The sequence below is a fragment of the Notolabrus celidotus genome, chromosome 15 (genome assembly GCF_009762535.1).
Source record: "Notolabrus celidotus isolate fNotCel1 chromosome 15, fNotCel1.pri, whole genome shotgun sequence".
Taxonomy (NCBI): Eukaryota; Metazoa; Chordata; class Actinopteri; order Labriformes; family Labridae; genus Notolabrus; species Notolabrus celidotus.
Genome location: NC_048286.1, coordinates 20,637,880 through 20,656,771, shown reverse-complemented (window position 1 = coordinate 20,656,771; position 18,892 = coordinate 20,637,880). Strand labels below are relative to the sequence as shown.

The following is an 18,892-nucleotide window of genomic DNA, read 5'->3' as shown; positions in this document are numbered from 1 at the left end:
ATGAGACTTTTACAATAAGTTTGATTATCAAAACACTCCAAGCTTTTGAAACTTTGTTTTATAGAATATACGAGATTCTATGATATTTTTTGTAAATGAGACACACTGGAACTTACGCTGTACTTCCTGTTTTATTTTTTAAGATCCCTGCTTAGTTTTGTATATCCTTTTTTAAATTGAAATATCCTGTAAATAGTTTTTGTATTAATTTCATTGAAAATGTACGGTAAATGACATTGAGCCATTTCATTTTTGAATGACTAGCTGAGGAAGTGTGATTTTATTAAAGATTTTTCTACTTGGCTGCTGTGTTGTTTTGCATTATTCAGATAGAAGAAACAGGGTTTACTACTTTTCAGCATGACTGAACTTGTCAAGAATGTGAGAGACGCCTGCAGTCAGAAATCAGGGAAGTGACTAGCAGAGGCCAAAAAAGCAGGGAAACCTTAGATGTTTATTTACTCTTTTGCCCTCTTGGTGTTTCTTGAATCTGGCACCAGTTCACATCTAGGGTATTGGTACAAACCTAATTAATTCACCTCCTTCACCTACAAATTGCCTGAGCTTCCCAGGCACCATTTCAACAGAGCTTTGCATTTCAGCCTCTCTGTAGCTTTTCACAAAACTATAGATATGTAGTTATTTCTATAACAACTAAGTTTCACATATACAGTGAGTACGGTTACCATAGTATGTTGTCTTCACAAGCCTTCATGCAAAAAGAGGAGAGAGTGCCGCTCTGTTGCTTCCAACCATGTACTCTGACTACAATGTACGGAATTAGAAAACAATAACATTATGTAGCAATATATCGCCGTTTTTAATTAGGAAATAATAAACGAAGTGCGGACCTCGGTGACATCATAAGGTGCATTTCGACCAAGAGTTCCGGGGTATTTTAGCCCCCAGAACAAATTTACCCTGAACTAAAAGATTCCTCTGCCCCCATTATTGTCTGCGTTTTGACCGTGGGCTGAAGTCCCGGGTAGACTGTGCAAATCAGTCCAGTGACGTATGGAGAAAAAAATATATATTAATTAATATTTTGAAATCTTAATAAAAAACTAAACTAGTTTGCATTCCCAGGAACTCCCTCTGTGTTTCAACAACTGTGTAAACGAAATGTGCTTTTAATTGCTTGTAGCGTAAACGAAGTAATCCTTACAGAGACGTCTGTATTGTAATCGTTGTGCACGAACTCCTCGTTTGGAATGGGGAGGAAGAATTCCGTTGAGTTTGGATCTCCGGAGGGACAAATGGATGTCATGAGAAAGAAATATGGGAATAAAAGTCTACAATATTTAAATGTCTGGACAGCTGAGCTTGGATTCCCAATAGGGGGATCCCTCAGTTTAAGAAACATAGCAACTTTAGAAGAAAAACTGAAGGGAAAGTTAACTAGAAATGAGAAGAAAAAAGAAAGTTTCTGTTAAAAAATTAGAATTTATGGAAGGTCAAAAAGAATGTTTACAGATGTGGATAGGAGAAGTAGAGATGCAAAATAGGGAAACAATGCAGAAACAACTATCCTTTTCATGCAAAAAAGTTGAAACCAATGAGGAACAATATTCACACATGCAAAGAACACCAGACTTGCAGATCTCCTATTCTTTATTTTCACAGTTGGCGGTTTTGAAGCTGGATCCAGACCTCGACGGCAACCCATCTTTTCATCCCTCAGTTCCATCATCATACAACTCTACAACACCCAACGAGAGAAGAAAAACAGACTCCACCATGCCAAAAAAAAAAAGAAACAACAACTTCCGAAGCAGCAAATTTCTGAAGTCTACACCATTCGCCTGATGGAGGTATTCAACACCTACAGTGGCCTTCAACTACCTGATGAGTTAAGCAATACTCAAGAGACACGCCATGTCCATGACCAAATACTCTTGAAGAAAAAGGAAAAACAAGATACAACAAAGAAAGAGCTTCACATGACAGCAATAACCATGTACAACACAGTCCAGGAACAGAGACAATCAGGTCATGAACATAGAAAGAAAGGACGTGGCCGACACAGGAAATTGAATGTATGTTTCCTCTGTGGCCAACATGGACACTGGAGACGTGATTGTCACAGAAATACATCATCAACCCCAGTGGACAAGTTGGATTGAAAATGGGTGAGGGTTGTCAGAGAGGGATGGACTCCAGCTGACAAGCCAAACCAACTTGTGAGGTCGGAAGAAGGTACTGCACCACACTCACACACACACACTGAGAAGAGTAATCCACAACAAAACTCCACCAACACCGTTACGTTCAGCCGAAAGTCCCAGGACCTATGAAAAGTACTACCCCCCCCAAGCAGGGGCTTTTCAGGGGGGAGATTAAATACCATTGAACTAAATTTAGACCATTGTTCCTCTGGTTTAAACACATGTAGTTCAGGGGTGAAGTCCCTAGGTCCAGGGTAGAGTTCCTGCGGTCGAAAAACGCCTGTAGCTACATAGCTACGCCTTGTAAACATGCAAAAACATGGCTCCCATCAAAAGGTCTTTGTACTGATATTATAAATAGACTCCGGTACATGACGTCAGCTTAGCAGTGTGGCAAAGACAGCTCATCGCTGGCCGAACACCCGTCAAATAAGTCTTTCACACAATTCGCACAACCAGACCATAACTTGCGTCTTTACATTTAATTAATTCACGTGAATTATAGTATTCGTGTTTGGTGTAAATGCCCCATAGGCTGTGTAGTTTGGGACGTTTTCCCCTTTTCAAGACTGAAATAATAAATAATTATTTCAAATGGGAATTTACAACAGAAAATAATCAAGAAGTGACAGCTTGCTGAGTTAAAAAAAGATAGTTTATTGGTAATTTTCAGACAACATTACAGTCGACTTTTCCAGACAACAGTACAGAGGGATTTCTAGCTTTAAGAAACTGCTTTATGGTGCGAGGGTAGCTAAAACTAAAAAAACAAAGCACAGTGACTGTACAGTCTGTATAATACAACGTTTCTGGTTCAAAGCCAGTGACTGGGCTCTTGAGCCGTTCAGTATGTGACCTCTACCTCCTGTAGCGGTATCTCTTGAAGTGGAACCAGAGCTGGAAGATACCATTGGCAAACTGACAGCGGAAGCCGTGTCTATGCGAGTACTCCCACTCCCTGTTTACTATCTTAAAAGCAATATCTTCATAAGGAGGACCTGCATGAAACCTCAAAATCCCAAAGTCCTTGTTGTCTGGACTGGGCTCGAGGAAGTACTGCGGGGTGGAACGCTTGTCGATCAGGTCTGGGTAAAAGATGTTGAACTTGTAACCCTGGACAATCTTGGGTGGTGGATTGTCGAAGTCATAATGTGTCTGGTTGTATTTGTTCCACTCAAAGCCAGTATGGACCCTGTTAAAGAAGCGGGGCTTCCTGGGACGGTATTTGTCAGCCCACAGGTACATTTTACCCGTGACAGGGAACTCAACGCTGAACTGGGCCTCGTCGTTGCCCATGCCTTCTCTGGCACGTCGTACAAAGGCGTCTTCAGCGCTCTCGCTGGCATCACCTGGAACAGAAGAAGAAACTGGATCAGCACATTTTATATGCAAGGACAAGGGCTGATGTTTCTGTTTTCAGTATACCTTTATTCTGTGGCATCTTTTTCTAATTAAGTTTTCTGATCAAGTGAATTCACCAAGGTTTCAACACTGCCATTTAAGTTTTTAATACGTGTGCTCATACCTGTGACCTGCATCTGTCTGCGCGCTAACTGCAGTCTGTGTGTGTCCTCTTCCGGTGTGATGGTGTGCGTGTCCAGCGGCAGCTCGGACTGCATGAGCAGCGAGGGACTGTAGCGACCGGAGTCGTACTCCGCCTGGCTTTGCTGGATTAGGTCCTCCTCTGTCAGCACGGCCTCCACCACCTCCCCTTTCTCCTCATCCTTCTTGTCATCCTTTTCACCCTCGTCCCCATCTTGGTTTTCTGCTGTGGATGTTGATGGACCCGCCTCTTCGTCATCCTCTTCAGTTCCTCTGTTCCTGTGTCTGGTGAAGGGGGATGAAGACTGGCCGGTGTGTTCAGTTGCCCTTGTTTGCTCTTCTCTCTCACTGCAGTAACAAATAGATAGGCTTTATAGTTTTCAACAGGTGCGGAGAAGATGCATCACAAGTATTTGACATGCTTTTGAGTCGCAACAGAGATTCTTTAAGTAAAACAGAAGTGAGAATCGACAAAATTTGAAGTGAAACATGAACCCCAGAACTACTTTCCCCGGAACTAAAAGGTTCCTGTCTGCATTTCGACCGTGAGCTGAAGTCCCAGGTAGATTGTGCAAATCAGGCCAGTGACGTATGGAGAAAAAAAATTATATTCAATAATATTTTGAAATTTTAATAAAAAACTAAACTAGTATGTATTTCCAGGAACTTCCTCTGTGTTTCAACAACTGCGTGAACTCCACAAACACTGTTACGTTCAACAGAAAGTCCCAGGACCTTTGAAAAGTACTTCCACCAAAGAAGGGGCTTTTCAGGGGGAGATTAACAACCCCTGAACTAAATTTAGTCCCTGGTTCCTCTGGTTTAAACGCACGTAGTTCAGGGGTAAAGTTCCTGCGGTCGAAAAACGCCTGTAGGGTGTATGTGTTGTATGTGAAGCTCTTTGGTAACTTACTCTTCCTCATCACTCCTCTGCTCCTCTTTGATGATGGGGAACAAAGGTTCACTCTCTACTCCTTGTTCTTGTTTCAGCTTGAACAGCTTCTGGCGCAGCACATCCTGGTGTCGCTCTCTCAACCTGCAACATTTAAAAAAAAGTATTTCTCACATGCAGTCCCACTCACTTTCCAGAATGCACTCGCAGATGTGGTTTCAAATGTTCCAAAAGAAAAGCACAATAAGGGTTCATGTATGCATACCTTGCTCTGGCCATGTAGACTCTGACTTGCTGCAGCAGACTCTCCCAGTAACCGATATCCAGATTAGATCCTCCAGCCACAATCTTGGTCTCAATGTTCAGGTGCAGCGCTTGCAGCTGGCTGTATGTCTTTCCTTTGAACACTATCTGTACATCTGTGCTCACAGCTGTGTTAATGCCCTCCCGACGATCGCCTGAGAATTTAAAGGTTGAATTGAAAATAAAGACAACAAATGAGTTTGAGTGTGCTCACTGATGCAAACAGGTAGGGATTGGAAAGAAAAGGGGTCGTACCTGGTCCTTTCCCAGAGGCCTCCAGTTTTCTCAGTTTGCTAATCTCGTCCTCTGTGATGGTGGTCATGTCTCTCCAGAAGTCCACGTTCTTGCCTTGCTCCAACTCCATGTACACCTACCAGCAGCACAACACAAATACAGTAAACCAAAAGCAGGGTTCATTCTAATAACAAATGTGCAGCTGTTAAAACATGGCCTCTGTCATATTTAGTTGAAATCTTCATAACATTAAACACTTAGAGTTCATTTCAAACTTGGATGTACCTGAATAGTAGTGGCATATATTTTATTCCAGATTTCATGTTTAAATCAGTATTTTGAATGCAAATGAAAAAAATAGGATGATTAATAAGATTTCCTGCTCCTCAGTGGCAGGTAATAGAATGACAACAGAAGACAGATCTAACACTGATTTAAGTTACTTAAAGCTGGTGATTAGGGGTGAACGATTTTGGAATGTAACTGCAATTATTTTCCTTAATATTGCGATTTAATATGCGATTACTTTTTCAAGGTCCTCTTCTCATGTATTTTTCAACAAACACAAGCAATAAATGAATCTGTATTATAATAAACAATATCAGATTTATTATACACAAACTGTTCTTTCTCATAGGGCTTATGTTAAGATAAATGCAAATGAAGCATGAATTAATATGAAAGACGGTTTATTTATCTACTTGAATTACAGTTGTTAACTTACTAAATACTTTGACTTGCAGTCTTGTAAGCGTTCACCACAACTACTTAACAAAATTCTGCCAAACAAGTGTTTTAAGTTTAAAGAATGTTTTGATGTGAATCAGCTGACTGAAGGTGTTGCGCACAGCGGAGACGCTCAGCTGGGGGCTGCGGCTGAGTGACAGGTCTCTTTTTTTCTCCGCCACCGGACTGATTATGACCTGCTGGCGCTCCTGACTGACACCTGACCACGTAAACATGCTTATTTTTCTCAATAAGAACCAGAAGACAGAAAACTGGACACTGTGAGTCTTAAATGTGAATCTGTTCAGTTGTCCTGTTGCAGTAAATCCACATGTTGTCTGGGTCTTCACTGATTCTGCGTCTGCAGAGATTATTTATGAGCCTGCTCCACATGTTGATATTCAGTGTGTTGATTATTTTGTACTCTTCAGTATGATCCGTTTAATATTATCAGTTATACACACTGTGTGGTGAAGGAAAATTTGATTTAGGGAAAAAACACATTTTACATTATTTTTGAAAAAACTTAGCTTCTTCTGAGATCTTTGGCCGCTGGCACCGCCACCTACTGCATGCATGTCACGTAAGGTTGTGTCTATGTGCATGAAACTTTTTTTTTAGTCGCAGCCTTTGCGATTTCAGAATTGCGTTCTATTACATTGCACTGTTGGTTTGAATTCGATTAATTGTTCAGCCCTACTAGTGATGCATTATGCTTTACGCTCGAGCAGAATGTGACCACATACCTTAATGTCCTCCAGCAGATCATCCATGTCAGTGACTGTGAGCCCGTTGAGAAAGGTGTACGGCTCATGCATCTCCACAGCAAGATCATCATCCTCTGCACTGATGTACTTTGCCAAAAGGTCAATAGGTTTGGCACGACCATCCCGGATTCTGATCTTAGACCTGCACACAAAACATACACAACATTGTCAAGGGTTACAAATAGAAGCCTGGGTCTTCACTGCATTAATTAACAAAGTGACTTTTGGAGAAATGCAGTAATTGTTAATGCACGCTTACCGTAATTTGGCCTGTTGCAGATGGAAGTTGTCCTCCTGCTCCGCCCATGTTTTGAAATGCTCTGCCTCCTTCTCCCTCTGCAGCATCTCCAGCTCCGTCTCTCTCATGGCCTTTTCTCTCTCCCTCTCCAGACGCAGCTGTTTCACCTTTACACACAAAGATAGTTCTTATTAATAGAAAAGAGCTGTTATTTATACCTTTACTTCCCAAAAATATAAAACTGTATGGCTCATACCTTCTGCAGCTCTCTGCGGTTCTCCTCCTGAATACATTTGTTCCGTTCTTTAAGCTCTTTTTCACCAAGATGGCCGATACCTTTCTTATCCAGCGCCTGAAAATACACAAAAATACAAGAAACTTTGATTAGTTAATTTTTTAAAAACCATTTAACAAACCATTGAAAATGTCATAAAACAGACCTCACACTCACCTTTTGCCATTTAAATGTGCCCAATAAGTTGTTGTCACCAAAGGGATTGTCTGCGTTGGTATATCCCATGTACTCCTCACTCCAGCCCATCTTCTCTCTCCTTTTCTTTTCCTTTGCTTCCTTCTTTGCCAGCCTCCTAGCCCTCTTCTCTTCTGGTGTCTCCAGAGCTTTCATCATCTCCCTCTGATTTTTCTTCCCTTCCTTTTCTTTAGCTGCACGGTCCTCGCAATCAGACCCTGAGCTATCAGATGAATCAGGTGAGCTGGAGGGCCGCCTCCCTCTGTCTTTGTCTGTCATCTCTCTGCTTCTCACACTCCTCCCTCGTTCCCTGTCTTCACTCCTCTTCCTTTGCTCTCGACTTTTTTCTCTTTCTCCTCTCCTTTCCCTGTCTCTGTCCCTGCTGTTGCTCCTCCGCCTTCCTTTGTCTTCGTTCCCTTTCTGTCTGTCTCTGACTGGACTCTCTCGTCTCTTCCTTTCTCTGTCACTGCTTCTGTCACTGGAATCAGATCTTCCCTTTCTCCTCTCTCGAGAGATCCCTCTGCGGTTTTCCATTTCTTGTCTCTTTCTCCTCATGTTGTGATCATCTGAATCAGAGCTGAGAGACAGAAATGACAAGTCTTAGCACACTTTTGCTTCTGAATAACCAACCATGTAGTGGAGACTAGAATAAATTACCATCTAATAACTGTATCCAAATGCACAAGACAAGTAGTCGTGGTAAGATCAACAGTGCCTATGTACCTCTAGTGATAATCCTAGTGAAATTAAATGCAGCAACTTTAGTTAAATTGCATGATGGTACTACCAAGGTATGATTATGGTTCACGGTATCGAACAGCTGGACTACAACATTACTTATCTCTGTGGCTTATCTTCCTAGAAACGATTTCGAGAGAGAGTTATTCACACCTTTATTACATCACGCTTAGACTATTGTAACTCTTTGTTTGTTGGTCTCGACCAGTCAGCATTGCACCGTCTACAGGTAGTCCAAAATACAGCCGACCGCCTGCTGACTGGTAAGAAACGGTGTGATCACATCAGTCCTGTCCTTGCATCTATGCACTGGTTGCCTGTTAACTTTAGGATCCAGTTCAAGGTTTTATTAATTGTTTTTAAGTGTTTAAATTGTCCGGCACTGTCTTATTTATCAGATCTTGTACAGCCTCACAGTACTTCCAGAGCACTTAGGTCATCGAACCAGCTGCTCCTGGCAGTACCTTGGTCCAGACTCTCTACTCGTGGGGACAGAGCCTTCTCAGTGGCGGCCCCAAAGCTGTGGAACAGCCTATCTTTCCAGTTTAGAGCTGCACAGTCCATCCCATCTTTTCTCCTTGGCGTTCAGTCCTAGCTAAGCAAGAATCCTTGGCTTTCTACTTTTTACTCTTTTTATTTCCTAAATTGAGCTCTTACTATTCTTTTATTGGTTTTATTTAACATGTATGATTATATTGTATCTTAATAACTGTAGAGCACTAATAAACTCAATAGAGGTTGTTTTCAAATGTGCTTTATAAATAAAGCCTGACTTGACTTCAACAGTAATACAGCAGGATGACGTTAAAGATCACGTATGTTTTATTGGTCATGTAGACTACGGAAATAAAAAATATAACCCAAAATAAGAAAAAAATAAGTACAGCATTTAGCTCAATAAATGAACACATGCACGTAATTCGGCTATCACTGCCATCTTTACACGTCGAACTGGGCCGAGAAACTAGATAAACCAGACAGCTAGCAGTGGACACCTTACACAATTACCTTGATGATCGACCCCTGGACTGGCTCCTGGTCCGGTTTGGTCCTCGCCTTCTGTCGCTCTCCGACCCGCTGCGAGAACCTGAACGGCCCCTGGGCCCCGGCCGACGTCGGCCAGGCGAGACATCGCTGGAGTCCCTGCTGCCAGACCGTTCCGGTCTACGGACGGTTCTTTTGGGGTCTGCAGACCGGCTGCGGGGTCTCCTGTCTTCTGGAGATCTAGACCTGCTCTTTTTGGATTTGTTCCGACGATCGCGGCTCCGATTTCTGGACCTGGAACGGGACCGACGTCGTGATTTCGAACTCATTACGAACTTTCTGCCAAGTCGGGGTCCGGAGTGTCTGTTGTCGCGTAAATAAGAGGTCACTAAGAATCGGTTTGCTCTGTTTACCGAGTACTAATCTTCAATCTTTTAAAAACAACAACCTCGGATTCAATCAATAAAAATTCATTTCAAACCCTTAAATGACTGGTATTATCAAATAAATGTATTTTGTTGTCGTTTTTTCAGACTCAACCATTCAGGCAACAGAAGGTCCTCTTTTAGGGCCTTTCTTCACACCGGCGCATACACTGACGTCACATATGTAGATTTAACGAATAAAGCAAAAATAAATATACATTCTTTATAAGCGTTATTGTGTGACCATACAAGAACATAAATTAAACCAACACCGTATCGACGTGTTGTCGTGTTTCAATAAATACGGAGTGAAAATAGGTCAGGGCTGATTCTCAGGAACACAAACAACATTCGTGTGTTCATGACGTCACGTACCTCCCAGGCCTAATGTAGTTCTCTAAAAATCCATTTTAACACGCTACTCAATCAAAATGACCCAATATTTAAAAAATATCTTGTAGTTGGGTTTTATTGACATGAAACAATAAATCCCCGTGTCATTGTGTTACATGTTTCCTGCTTCTAAGGTTAAGTGAAGTGTTTACAGATGGAAATGGACTACAACTGCCAGACGACTCAAGTCGACACTGAGGGAAGAGGGGGCTGCTTTCAGCAACATTCTTCTTTATCCAGTCCTCTGTCAAACAGTAGCAACTATACTCCTGAGTGGCATCATTAGAGTTTATATTTGCTGGTTTATTAGACAGATAGTTGTGTTTTCTGTTCTTATCTGAACCTCGCTGGGTTAGTAACTCTTCGCACCGCGGTAAGCTCGGCTTTAGCTGGTCGGTTAAGGTAGAGCTTGTTAGCTAGTTTACAGTAGCCAGCAGCTACCAATAGATTTACGGCTTATATCCGTTCTTGTCCTGCCAGGTAGATCAACGAATGCCCGAGGCGCTCGTCAGCCACAATGTTTTTGCCAATTCATAGATTTCTAAGTTTTGACATTGGTAAATAATCCTTCTGATTTCGGGACAAATCAACACAACCTTTTGTTTGGCTTGTGCGCAGCCCGGCTGGTTTGGCCTGTTTTCATTGTCTCTGAACGTCGGAAACACTCAAGTTGTTTTTCAGGAGGCTGCTCGGCTAGGTTAGTTAGTGAGGTTGATTTAGCAGAGTTCAGGTAAACAAAAACCCGTCCGCTCTCGACCCCATTTAATCTCGAAGGCTTCGAGGTTCAGGATGGCGCAACACGACTCTTCTCATGTCGCCAGTTCACAGAAAGCACTCATGTTGGAAATGAAGAGCCTTCAGGAGCAGCCTGTCGAGGGATTCAAAATAACACTAGTGGACGAGGCTGACATGTACAACTGGGAAGTGGCCATTTTCGGACCCCCAAACACTCACTATGAGGGGGGCTATTTTAAGGTAAGAGGAGAATAGAGTAAAACATGACTGTACTGTTCACACTGTTGGAAAATGTTCTTTGTCTTCACAGTTAACAAAAATACACACGGGTTGGGTCCAAAGGGGTGGCCAAGGGTGTCACTGGCACCGCTGGAAATCTAATTGGCCACCCCAAAATCCTAACTAAGATTGGCTATTTGTCTTCTGTTAACATCTACAATTTGGGATGAGCTAAAAGGCTGACAGTAGATTTCTTTATTAGCTTAGGATATTTATGCCACTTTGTCATGTTTTTTTTTTTAAGTCAAAATGAATATAACAACTGTTTAATACTTTAATGAAAGTAGGTTGTGAAGACAGAAAGAGTAAATGTTATTTATTTGTAAATGCACTGTGAGAGCCTCAGTTGGGCCACCCCGGTACAAAAAGTTCTGGACACACCAATGCTGTGTAACAGCCCCAACAGCTTTATATCACCATTTGGAAACACAAATTCAAGAAAGCACTTTGAAATATAAGAATACAATGTTAAGTTAGCCCATGGCTCATGTGATAAATGTCATTATTAATCTATTGTGTAGCTCTGAGTTCACACTTTCAAACCTGGTGAATCTGTGATGTACAGCAGGGGTTCCCGAAGTGTGGGACACAAATGGGAGGAGATGTCTTCCAGAAGGTTTTTTTTTTAAGTTATCTAATAATAGGACATTTTACCCATTATAGTAAAAAATATCTACAAAAATAGTAGCTAAACTTGAAATAAAACCTTGAAAATGGAAAATGTAATGAGTTTTCTGCCTTTCTTTTTGCCAGATGACTCCTAAGTTTAGGGTTAGTGAACAGTGAATTATCAAAAGCATCAGTAGCAGTAGGTTAATTCATAACGTCACAGGAAACACAGCCACATGCTCATATAGGTAGGCTAATTTTCTGAAGACCAGCCACTTTAAATCACTTTGAGGGACAGTCGGGGTCACGAGTCTTTGGCACCTACATTTTGGGGGTCGTGGGCTGAAAAGTTTGGGAACCCCTGATGTACAGGATGCACTGTAACACAGAGCTATCTTCTTTGTTTCTTAACTGGTTCTATTGGTTCACATATTAGTGTGATGACAGCATTGACAAACACTTGCTGTCAGCCTGCTAATGAGTGCAGCGTTCTGGTTGTTACCACACGGGGACCTTATAGGACAGACCATGTTCCGTAAGGTGTCGTCACTTAAAAGCTACCACTTTCGTTTACATGATACAAACATTTAACTATTGGTTGGTTTTCAACAATCAACTTACTACACTGTCTGTTTAATGACCATATTTGGGATGCACAAAGATATTGGAACCTGCAGACTCATCATCAACCACATCAGTGCATTATAGACATTTCTGCCATCAGAATGAGTGTTTAATGATTTTGATTTTAAAACTGTCTGTTTGAGGGATTTAATGCTACCTCGGTTATGGTAGACGGCAGTATGCACCCTCAAAAAAACATACCATCTCTTATGTGTAACTTTAGTGGAATGGGCCTTTTTTCATTATTGTAGGTGAGTATGTGTAATTCTAAAGATGCAGTACTCTGTATGTGAGTCATTATAATACAATCTGGCCCAGTAGCCTAATAATACAATAAGAGGTGTGGCCATAGATTCTGTTCACTTTGATTCTAATAATGTGGACATTTTGGTATCAGCAACAAGTAAAAATATCATCAAGTCAGCAAAACTCAAACATGACTGCAAGACCACAACATAATAGATTGATACTACTCTCATCTGTCACTTACAATATGTCGTACAGTGATAAAAAGATGTGTTTTATGTCCCAGGCTCGGATCAAGTTCCCTATAGACTACCCGTACTCCCCACCTGCCTTCCGGTTCCTCACCAAGATGTGGCACCCAAACATCTACGAGGTGAAGTCCCACACCTTGTCTCAGTTTGAACACAACATGAATATAACACCTTTTGAAGCTCTTATCACTGCATTTGATTAAATATGTAGGTGCTTTGTTTGTTTTATGTTATAAGGAGTTGTGTCCTGTTCTCTGTTATTAGAATGGAGATGTTTGTATCTCTATACTGCACCCTCCAGTGGATGACCCACAGAGTGGAGAGCTTCCTTCAGAGAGATGGAATCCCACGCAGAACGTCCGGTGAGCACCTTTTCTCATTCCTCTCCTCTTACTGAGTGACCCCCATCTTTGAGGTTTCTCAACCGTTTAGTCAACCAATGGGACTCTGACCCTCACCACATGTCATGGTCTTCTTCAGTGGAGTCTACAGTGGAGTCTACAAAGAAGTCCCACAACATTATATTTATAACTGGGTGTATTACTGTGTGTGTGTTACGTGATCTGTGTTTGACCCGTATTTTTATAAGATGTCTGTTTTGTATGTTGGTTTGTTGTGCAATATTTGTACACCAACACAGTGTGTAGGTATACCAACTCAGTGTACAGAGTGCAATATTGAAAGTCTTTTTAAAATAAATATGTCTCATGGAGAGCATTTCTAGAAAACCATTTTGTCTAAATGACCAAAAGCATTGTATCAAGATATTCCACATTCCAGCCCAAAAAAATAAATATAATTATCCCACTTAATTACAAACAAAATGAGACCAATCTCATTAAAAATAGAATAGGACAAATAGCAGTAATCATTCTTTCATAGAAATACTATCATTACAGAGTGATTTACAAAAACTCTTTCATGCTTTTCCCCCCTCGTGCTTTGGTTATTGTAACTCCATGTTTAGCCTTTCTTCTGTGGTTACTGGTCATTTTTACAGTCCTGTTCTAAAATTTGAATCTTGACTTATGAGGCTTTATAGACCCGTCACCAGGTCACCTTAATGGACTTTTAAGCCCTTATTGTCCAAAAAAGGCCTTATAGATCTGCCAGGCTATGCCTACTGGCTGTGCCTGAGTCCAGTTTAAAAACAGAGGGTGTTGTTTGATGTACATGCATCTAAGCTCTGGAACACCAGTTAGTATTCAATCTTCCGACCCTGGGGCACTGGTGGTCTAGCGGTCTAAGCGCCCCACATACAGAGGCTATTAGTCCTCGTCGCAGAGGTTGCTGGTTCGACTACCGACTGCTACCATGTACTGCATGTCTTCCCCCGCTCTCTACTCCCCACATTTCCTGTCTCTCTTCAGCTGTCCTATCATACAGGCAAAAAGCCCAAAAATATAACTTTAAAAAAAAAATCTTCCTGCTTCTAATTCTTCTGTAATGGTGCGTTTTTGCAGACGTACCTTTTTGCATTGAAACTAGTCTTATTTGTCTGTATAAAACAGTTACCTGTTTTTGAATAATGTTAGTAAATTATTTCATGTGTAGCTTTTGAATGATGGATTAGTAAATGTTGTTTTGGTATCCCCTTTGGGTAATTAACTACAAGTGATACCTTCTACAAACCCACTTCAAAAGAACATATCTTAAATCATTGTGATCATTTAATTATAGCTTTAATATAGGGGCGCTGGTGGCCTAGCGGTCTAAGTGCCCCACATATAGAGGCTACAGTCCTCGTCGCAGGGGTCGCCGGTTCGATTCCCGGCCGGTCGACCATTTCCTGCATGTCTTCCCCCACTCTCTACTCCCCACATTTCCTGTCTCTCTCCACCTGTCCTATAAAATAAAGGCAAAAAGGCCAAAAATATAACTTTAAAAAAATATATATAAATTGTATTTTTTATAGTCTATGTGAAGCAAGTAGCACAAAGTGCTTTAGTTCAGTTTAGTTTATTCACATACATCATCACAAATATACATCTATATATATTCAGTACACATTATCACAGTGGTTGGATGTGTGGAAAGAGGTGACCCCAAGGAAGCTATTTAAAGCTTTTAATAGGGGGCCCAATTTCCCACGAATAAAGTGTCAACAGACGAGATACAACAACAACATACTAACAGACAAATAACAAACACCAAGGGAGAGGTTCCGGTGGCTGGTGGGGAAGCTTTCAGCAGTGTGACTGCCCCCTGGTGGCTGGCTGCAGTATAGGTAAAAAATTCCGTCTCCCCCATTCATTTGAATGGGGGAGCAGTCAAACTTTAAGAAATAAATACACGTCGTACGAATGTTTCTCACATCCGTATGCTGTGGTGATATGTAGTTAGTATTTGAGTGTTTTGTGTTCAAGGCCTCTTTTTTCTGAAAAGTTTATTTTTCGTTAGTTATTAGAGTTTAAAAAATGGGGTTTTACTTCCGGGTTTCCTTTGATTCACAGCCGCCGTAGAACGAAACTTCAAAACTTGTGACGTTACGCTGTAGGGTAGAGCTTATTACAAAGGCTTCCCAGGCTCTGGCTGCACAATGGCAGCGCCTAGGAGCGGGATTTTTTGGCTTCAGAACCGTACAACAGGAAGAGGCGGAGCAACGCTGTCCATTTTTATTTACAGTCTATGACAAACACACAACAGACAATCCCAATATTGTGGTAACATACATAAATTAGTGGGTGCATTGATATGATCAGCACAATAATCATGCATTGCCAGAAGTTGCGATTTTAACTTTTTCTTGAAGATGGAGATGGAATGTGACATTTTTAACCCATTGTCGAGCTCATTCCATTATCTGTGGCCCTCTGCATACAATGCTAAAGCTGGTACATTTTAACCATCGTTTTTTTCCCAGTAATTAGGTTTTTATTCCTGGTGGCATGTGTGTGCATAGGTAGGAAGATTGGAATGAGCTCAGACAGAGTGAAATAAGAGCAGACAACTTTACAGAAACCTGTGTAGCTAAATGATGTGGCACAAATGGCTGTGGCACTGATCTTGTCATTTGAACTCACCTTTGTGTTCTTACAGGACCATTTTGCTCAGTGTCATCTCCCTGCTGAATGAACCCAACACCTTCTCCCCTGCCAACGTGGACGCCTCTGTCATGTACCGCAAATGGAGGGACAGCAAGGGCAAGGACCGGGAATATGTAGAGATCATCAGGTAAATAGCCACACCTTCCTTTCCTCTAGTATCTGAGCATTATAAGGAGATATAAGGAGCCTCTTTGATGAAGTGAGGGTCTTTAGTCATCATTTTTTACTCTTCAAAACCAGGAAACAGGTATTGGCCACTAAGGCTGAAGCTGAGCGTGACGGGGTAAAGGTGCCCACTACATTGGCAGAGTACTGCGTCCGCACACGTGCCCCTGCCCCTGATGAAGGCTCCGACCTCTTCTATGACTATTACTATGACGACGATGATGTGGAGGATGGGGACGGGGACTGCTGCTACGATGAGGACGACTCTGGCAATGAGGAATCGTGACATGGTTTGACGGCATCCCCTTATCTAACTGACGTAAAGCTACCCCCCTTTTCCTTCTGGGTGTCCAGAAATGCAAGGTTGACAACAGAGAACGATTTGAGGCTTTCCCAATTCTAAGCTCATGAAAAGAGTTTTTTTTTTTTTTTCTTCAAAGTCTTCAAAGGCTTTTGTTCCGATTCAGAAATCGATGCACCGTTGCAGACGAGACAGATCTGGTAACATTTGCACCAGCACAAAGTCTCTAGTTTCTTCAATTCTCCAAACACCTTTCATCATCACCTTAAATCTTGCTTTAGAAATGTAACTTCAACTTTCAGTTTTTCAGTCCCCTGTATACCCTGGTGTTGTGAGGTTAAGACCACTGTTAACAATTGCAACATTTGCACTGGTGTAAACACTTCCAACCTTAGCTCAGTGTCTCACTCATAACCTTTTTTTCCCCCTTAATTGTAACTGTGTGTTGCTCACAAGACGTCGGTCTTTGTGACTAGCAAAAGCTTGAGGACTCTTTCCGGCCTGTTTGTGTTGAAATGCAAATAGGTTGAACCAGACACATCCTGTGTTGCTTCATTTGGACATGTTTTCACAGGACAATGTTTTCAAAGTTCTTGTGCATGCCAGAACATCATTGGAAGCTTTTCGTCTCTCTTACTGGCGGACTCTATACCTTCTTCATGATCTGGTTAAGAGACACTTCTGTGATCATCGATTCCAGAGAACTTTTTATCTGGAGGATCCTCTGACGCCTGGAGTCGTGTGAACATTTTTTCGGTAACATGAAATTGATCTTTGCTGTGTTTTTTCTGGTTACTGTTGGATGTGTTTCTCTGTATTTTTGAGTGTGGGGTTGTGTTGTTTGAAGTAGCTCAGATTTAAGAGTCATGTAGGGTGACCAAGTTTTTCATGAGGGTGGGTGTGAAGGCAAAACTAATTATGGATCACGTTCTCCTCAGGTTTTCTCTCAGAGAGGCCTGAGGAGCAAAAGACCAGAGGTTACGTAAAAGAAAGCCCAAAACATTTTATGATTTTTTGTTGTAACCTTGTCTTTGTTTGCTCTCTTGCAGCTTTGTTATTTTAGTCTCTTTCTTTGGTTTGACATTATGCCTGCGTTCTTGCTTGAGAATGATTTATGTGATGAGATTATTAGGTTTGAGTCGCCCAAAGCTTCTGTAGAAAACAAGTGTGTCAGAGGTAATGGATTGTCAACATCTTTGTCAGCAGGGTTGGAAGGGTTTCAACGTGATTTTTAGAGTGCATGTGTGTCCTCTTTTCTGTATGCATCAGCAATATTGATTGTTTACTTTACAGAAATTGGGACTTCATACTGAATTTCTCAGGATAATGAATTACATATGTCAACAATTAAGACAAACAGCTATTTTCCTCTTTTAGCTTTAACAGGAACCATAACTGATATGCACATGTAGCTGTATGGATGATCACCGTGTTGTTCTCTTCACCTGTCTTTTTATTTTTTAATTTCTGGCTATTTAAAAAAGGAAAAATAAAGATTTATTGGGAAAAACTCTCCAGCTTTCTACTCCATCCTTCCATTGATATGTTTGATCTTCTTCAGTGAGTAAATAATTGGCATTGGGAATCCAGTGACAACAACGGAGAGGAATCAATGTTGGAGATTGTAATGCATTACACGGAGATATCAGGTACTGTCTTAGGAAAAAGCCTTCTGACTGAATTAAAAGCCAGTATGAACCAATGGCTGTGTTTTTTAATAGATTAATGTTGTTTCTTACAATCTAAATGGCCTCTTCCAGCTTTTAAGATTCAAAAACTTAAACAGAGTTCATCAAGAGGTTAAGTAGTATTCATCAGAAGCACATAATTTAAGGAGCTCTATGTTACGAGGGCTGAGGCATGTAACTTATCTAACAGATCTTTTTAATGATCTTCAAAAGTAATAGCTTCAATTATCTATTGTAGTTTATTTTCTGTATTAAACTTTGCACCACTTTTAAAATCTGTGAAGTCCACCAAAATAGTGCTCATGTGGAACACTTAAGCCAGTCATTCAGCTGTAGTTCTGATTCCGGCCTACAACAACTCCTCAGGGCATTATCTCATATTCTTTTGTTGCCAGACACTGCTGAGAGCAACTGTTGGTTTGTGTTGGTTTTGGTGCCCTCTATGGACAAAGTGGTGTCCTATCTCATTGATGATCTTGTCCTGTACAGGTGTAAGCAGTGTTTTCTTGCAAAAAATGAATAAATCTTACCCTGATGTATTTTACAGTCAAACATATTCCTGTTAGTTTTTGCTCTGAAAATGTAAACAAAGGCTGCTTCGGAAGTGTGGTGTTATCAAACTAACTGGTTGCAGTGTTTACAGGCTTTCAATAATATCTATATATAAAAATGAATCTCACTAATTATCCCTCTTTTGACTTATTGGGTCGTTTACAGACAGCTGTGTGAGCTAGGGTTGCCATCTGTCCCGTATCAGCCGGGACATCCTGTATATTGGGCTAAATTTGTTTGTTTCATATGGGGCCTCAATTTTCTCATGTATTGACTATTTACTCTTTTTTTTTAATTTCTATTTACTCTTTTAAATAAAGCAGACTACACTCTACAGGTCCAAGATCAGATAAAACGGAAGTGGCAGATCATGTGCCAATCACACCTGCAAAAAAGTGTGGGGAGGATTTTCTCTCTGATGGCCATTAGATGGTCAGACTCAAGAAACAGATGCAGCACAGAGCTGATCAAAAATGAACTTCAAATATCTGTAAACTGTGACTTGTCATGTAAGGACTT

At 41.1% G+C, this 18,892-nt stretch overlaps 2 protein-coding genes across 2 annotated transcripts; one reads left to right on the top strand and one right to left on the bottom strand.

Moving 5' to 3' along the window:
- Nucleotides 1–2,802: 2,802 nt before the first annotated feature.
- cactin lies at nucleotides 2,803–9,570 on the bottom strand. The gene is made up of 10 exons (XM_034703953.1): nucleotides 9,083–9,570; nucleotides 7,319–7,913; nucleotides 7,124–7,219; nucleotides 6,889–7,034; nucleotides 6,609–6,771; nucleotides 5,158–5,272; nucleotides 4,865–5,057; nucleotides 4,621–4,743; nucleotides 3,691–4,055; nucleotides 2,803–3,514 (listed from the first exon to the last, which is right to left on the bottom strand). Exons 1-10 carry the CDS (start codon nucleotides 9,385–9,387, stop codon nucleotides 3,024–3,026), a joined length of 2,592 nt encoding a protein of 863 aa, XP_034559844.1. The 5' UTR covers nucleotides 9,388–9,570; the 3' UTR covers nucleotides 2,803–3,023.
- Nucleotides 9,571–9,628: 58 nt separating this feature from the next.
- On the top strand, nucleotides 9,629–17,646 carry LOC117827373 (ubiquitin-conjugating enzyme E2 R1-like). Its single transcript, XM_034703954.1, has 5 exons — nucleotides 9,629–10,851; nucleotides 12,656–12,742; nucleotides 12,885–12,982; nucleotides 15,660–15,794; nucleotides 15,908–17,646. Exons 1-5 carry the CDS (start codon nucleotides 10,666–10,668, stop codon nucleotides 16,116–16,118), a joined length of 717 nt encoding a protein of 238 aa, XP_034559845.1. The 5' UTR covers nucleotides 9,629–10,665; the 3' UTR covers nucleotides 16,119–17,646.
- Nucleotides 17,647–18,892: the final 1,246 nt, after the last annotated feature.

Excerpts from the sequence above, each read along its gene's own strand:
- cactin (XM_034703953.1), bottom strand. The coding sequence starts at position 9,387 with ATGAGTTCGAAATCACGACGTCGGTCCCGTTCCAGGTCCAGAAATCGG. Across the intron at positions 5,273-6,608 it reads ATCTGCTGGAGGACATTAAG|GTGTACATGGAGTTGGAGCA; the intron begins GTATGTGGTCAC and ends TGCTGCTGGTAG. Across the intron at positions 3,515-3,690 it reads CAGACAGATGCAGGTCACAG|GTGATGCCAGCGAGAGCGCT; the intron begins GTATGAGCACAC and ends CTTCTGTTCCAG.
- LOC117827373 (XM_034703954.1), top strand. The coding sequence starts at position 10,666 with ATGGCGCAACACGACTCTTCTCATGTCGCCAGTTCACAGAAAGCACTC. Across the intron at positions 12,743-12,884 it reads GGCACCCAAACATCTACGAG|AATGGAGATGTTTGTATCTC; the intron begins GTGAAGTCCCAC and ends CTCTGTTATTAG. Across the intron at positions 15,795-15,907 it reads GAATATGTAGAGATCATCAG|GAAACAGGTATTGGCCACTA; the intron begins GTAAATAGCCAC and ends CTTCAAAACCAG.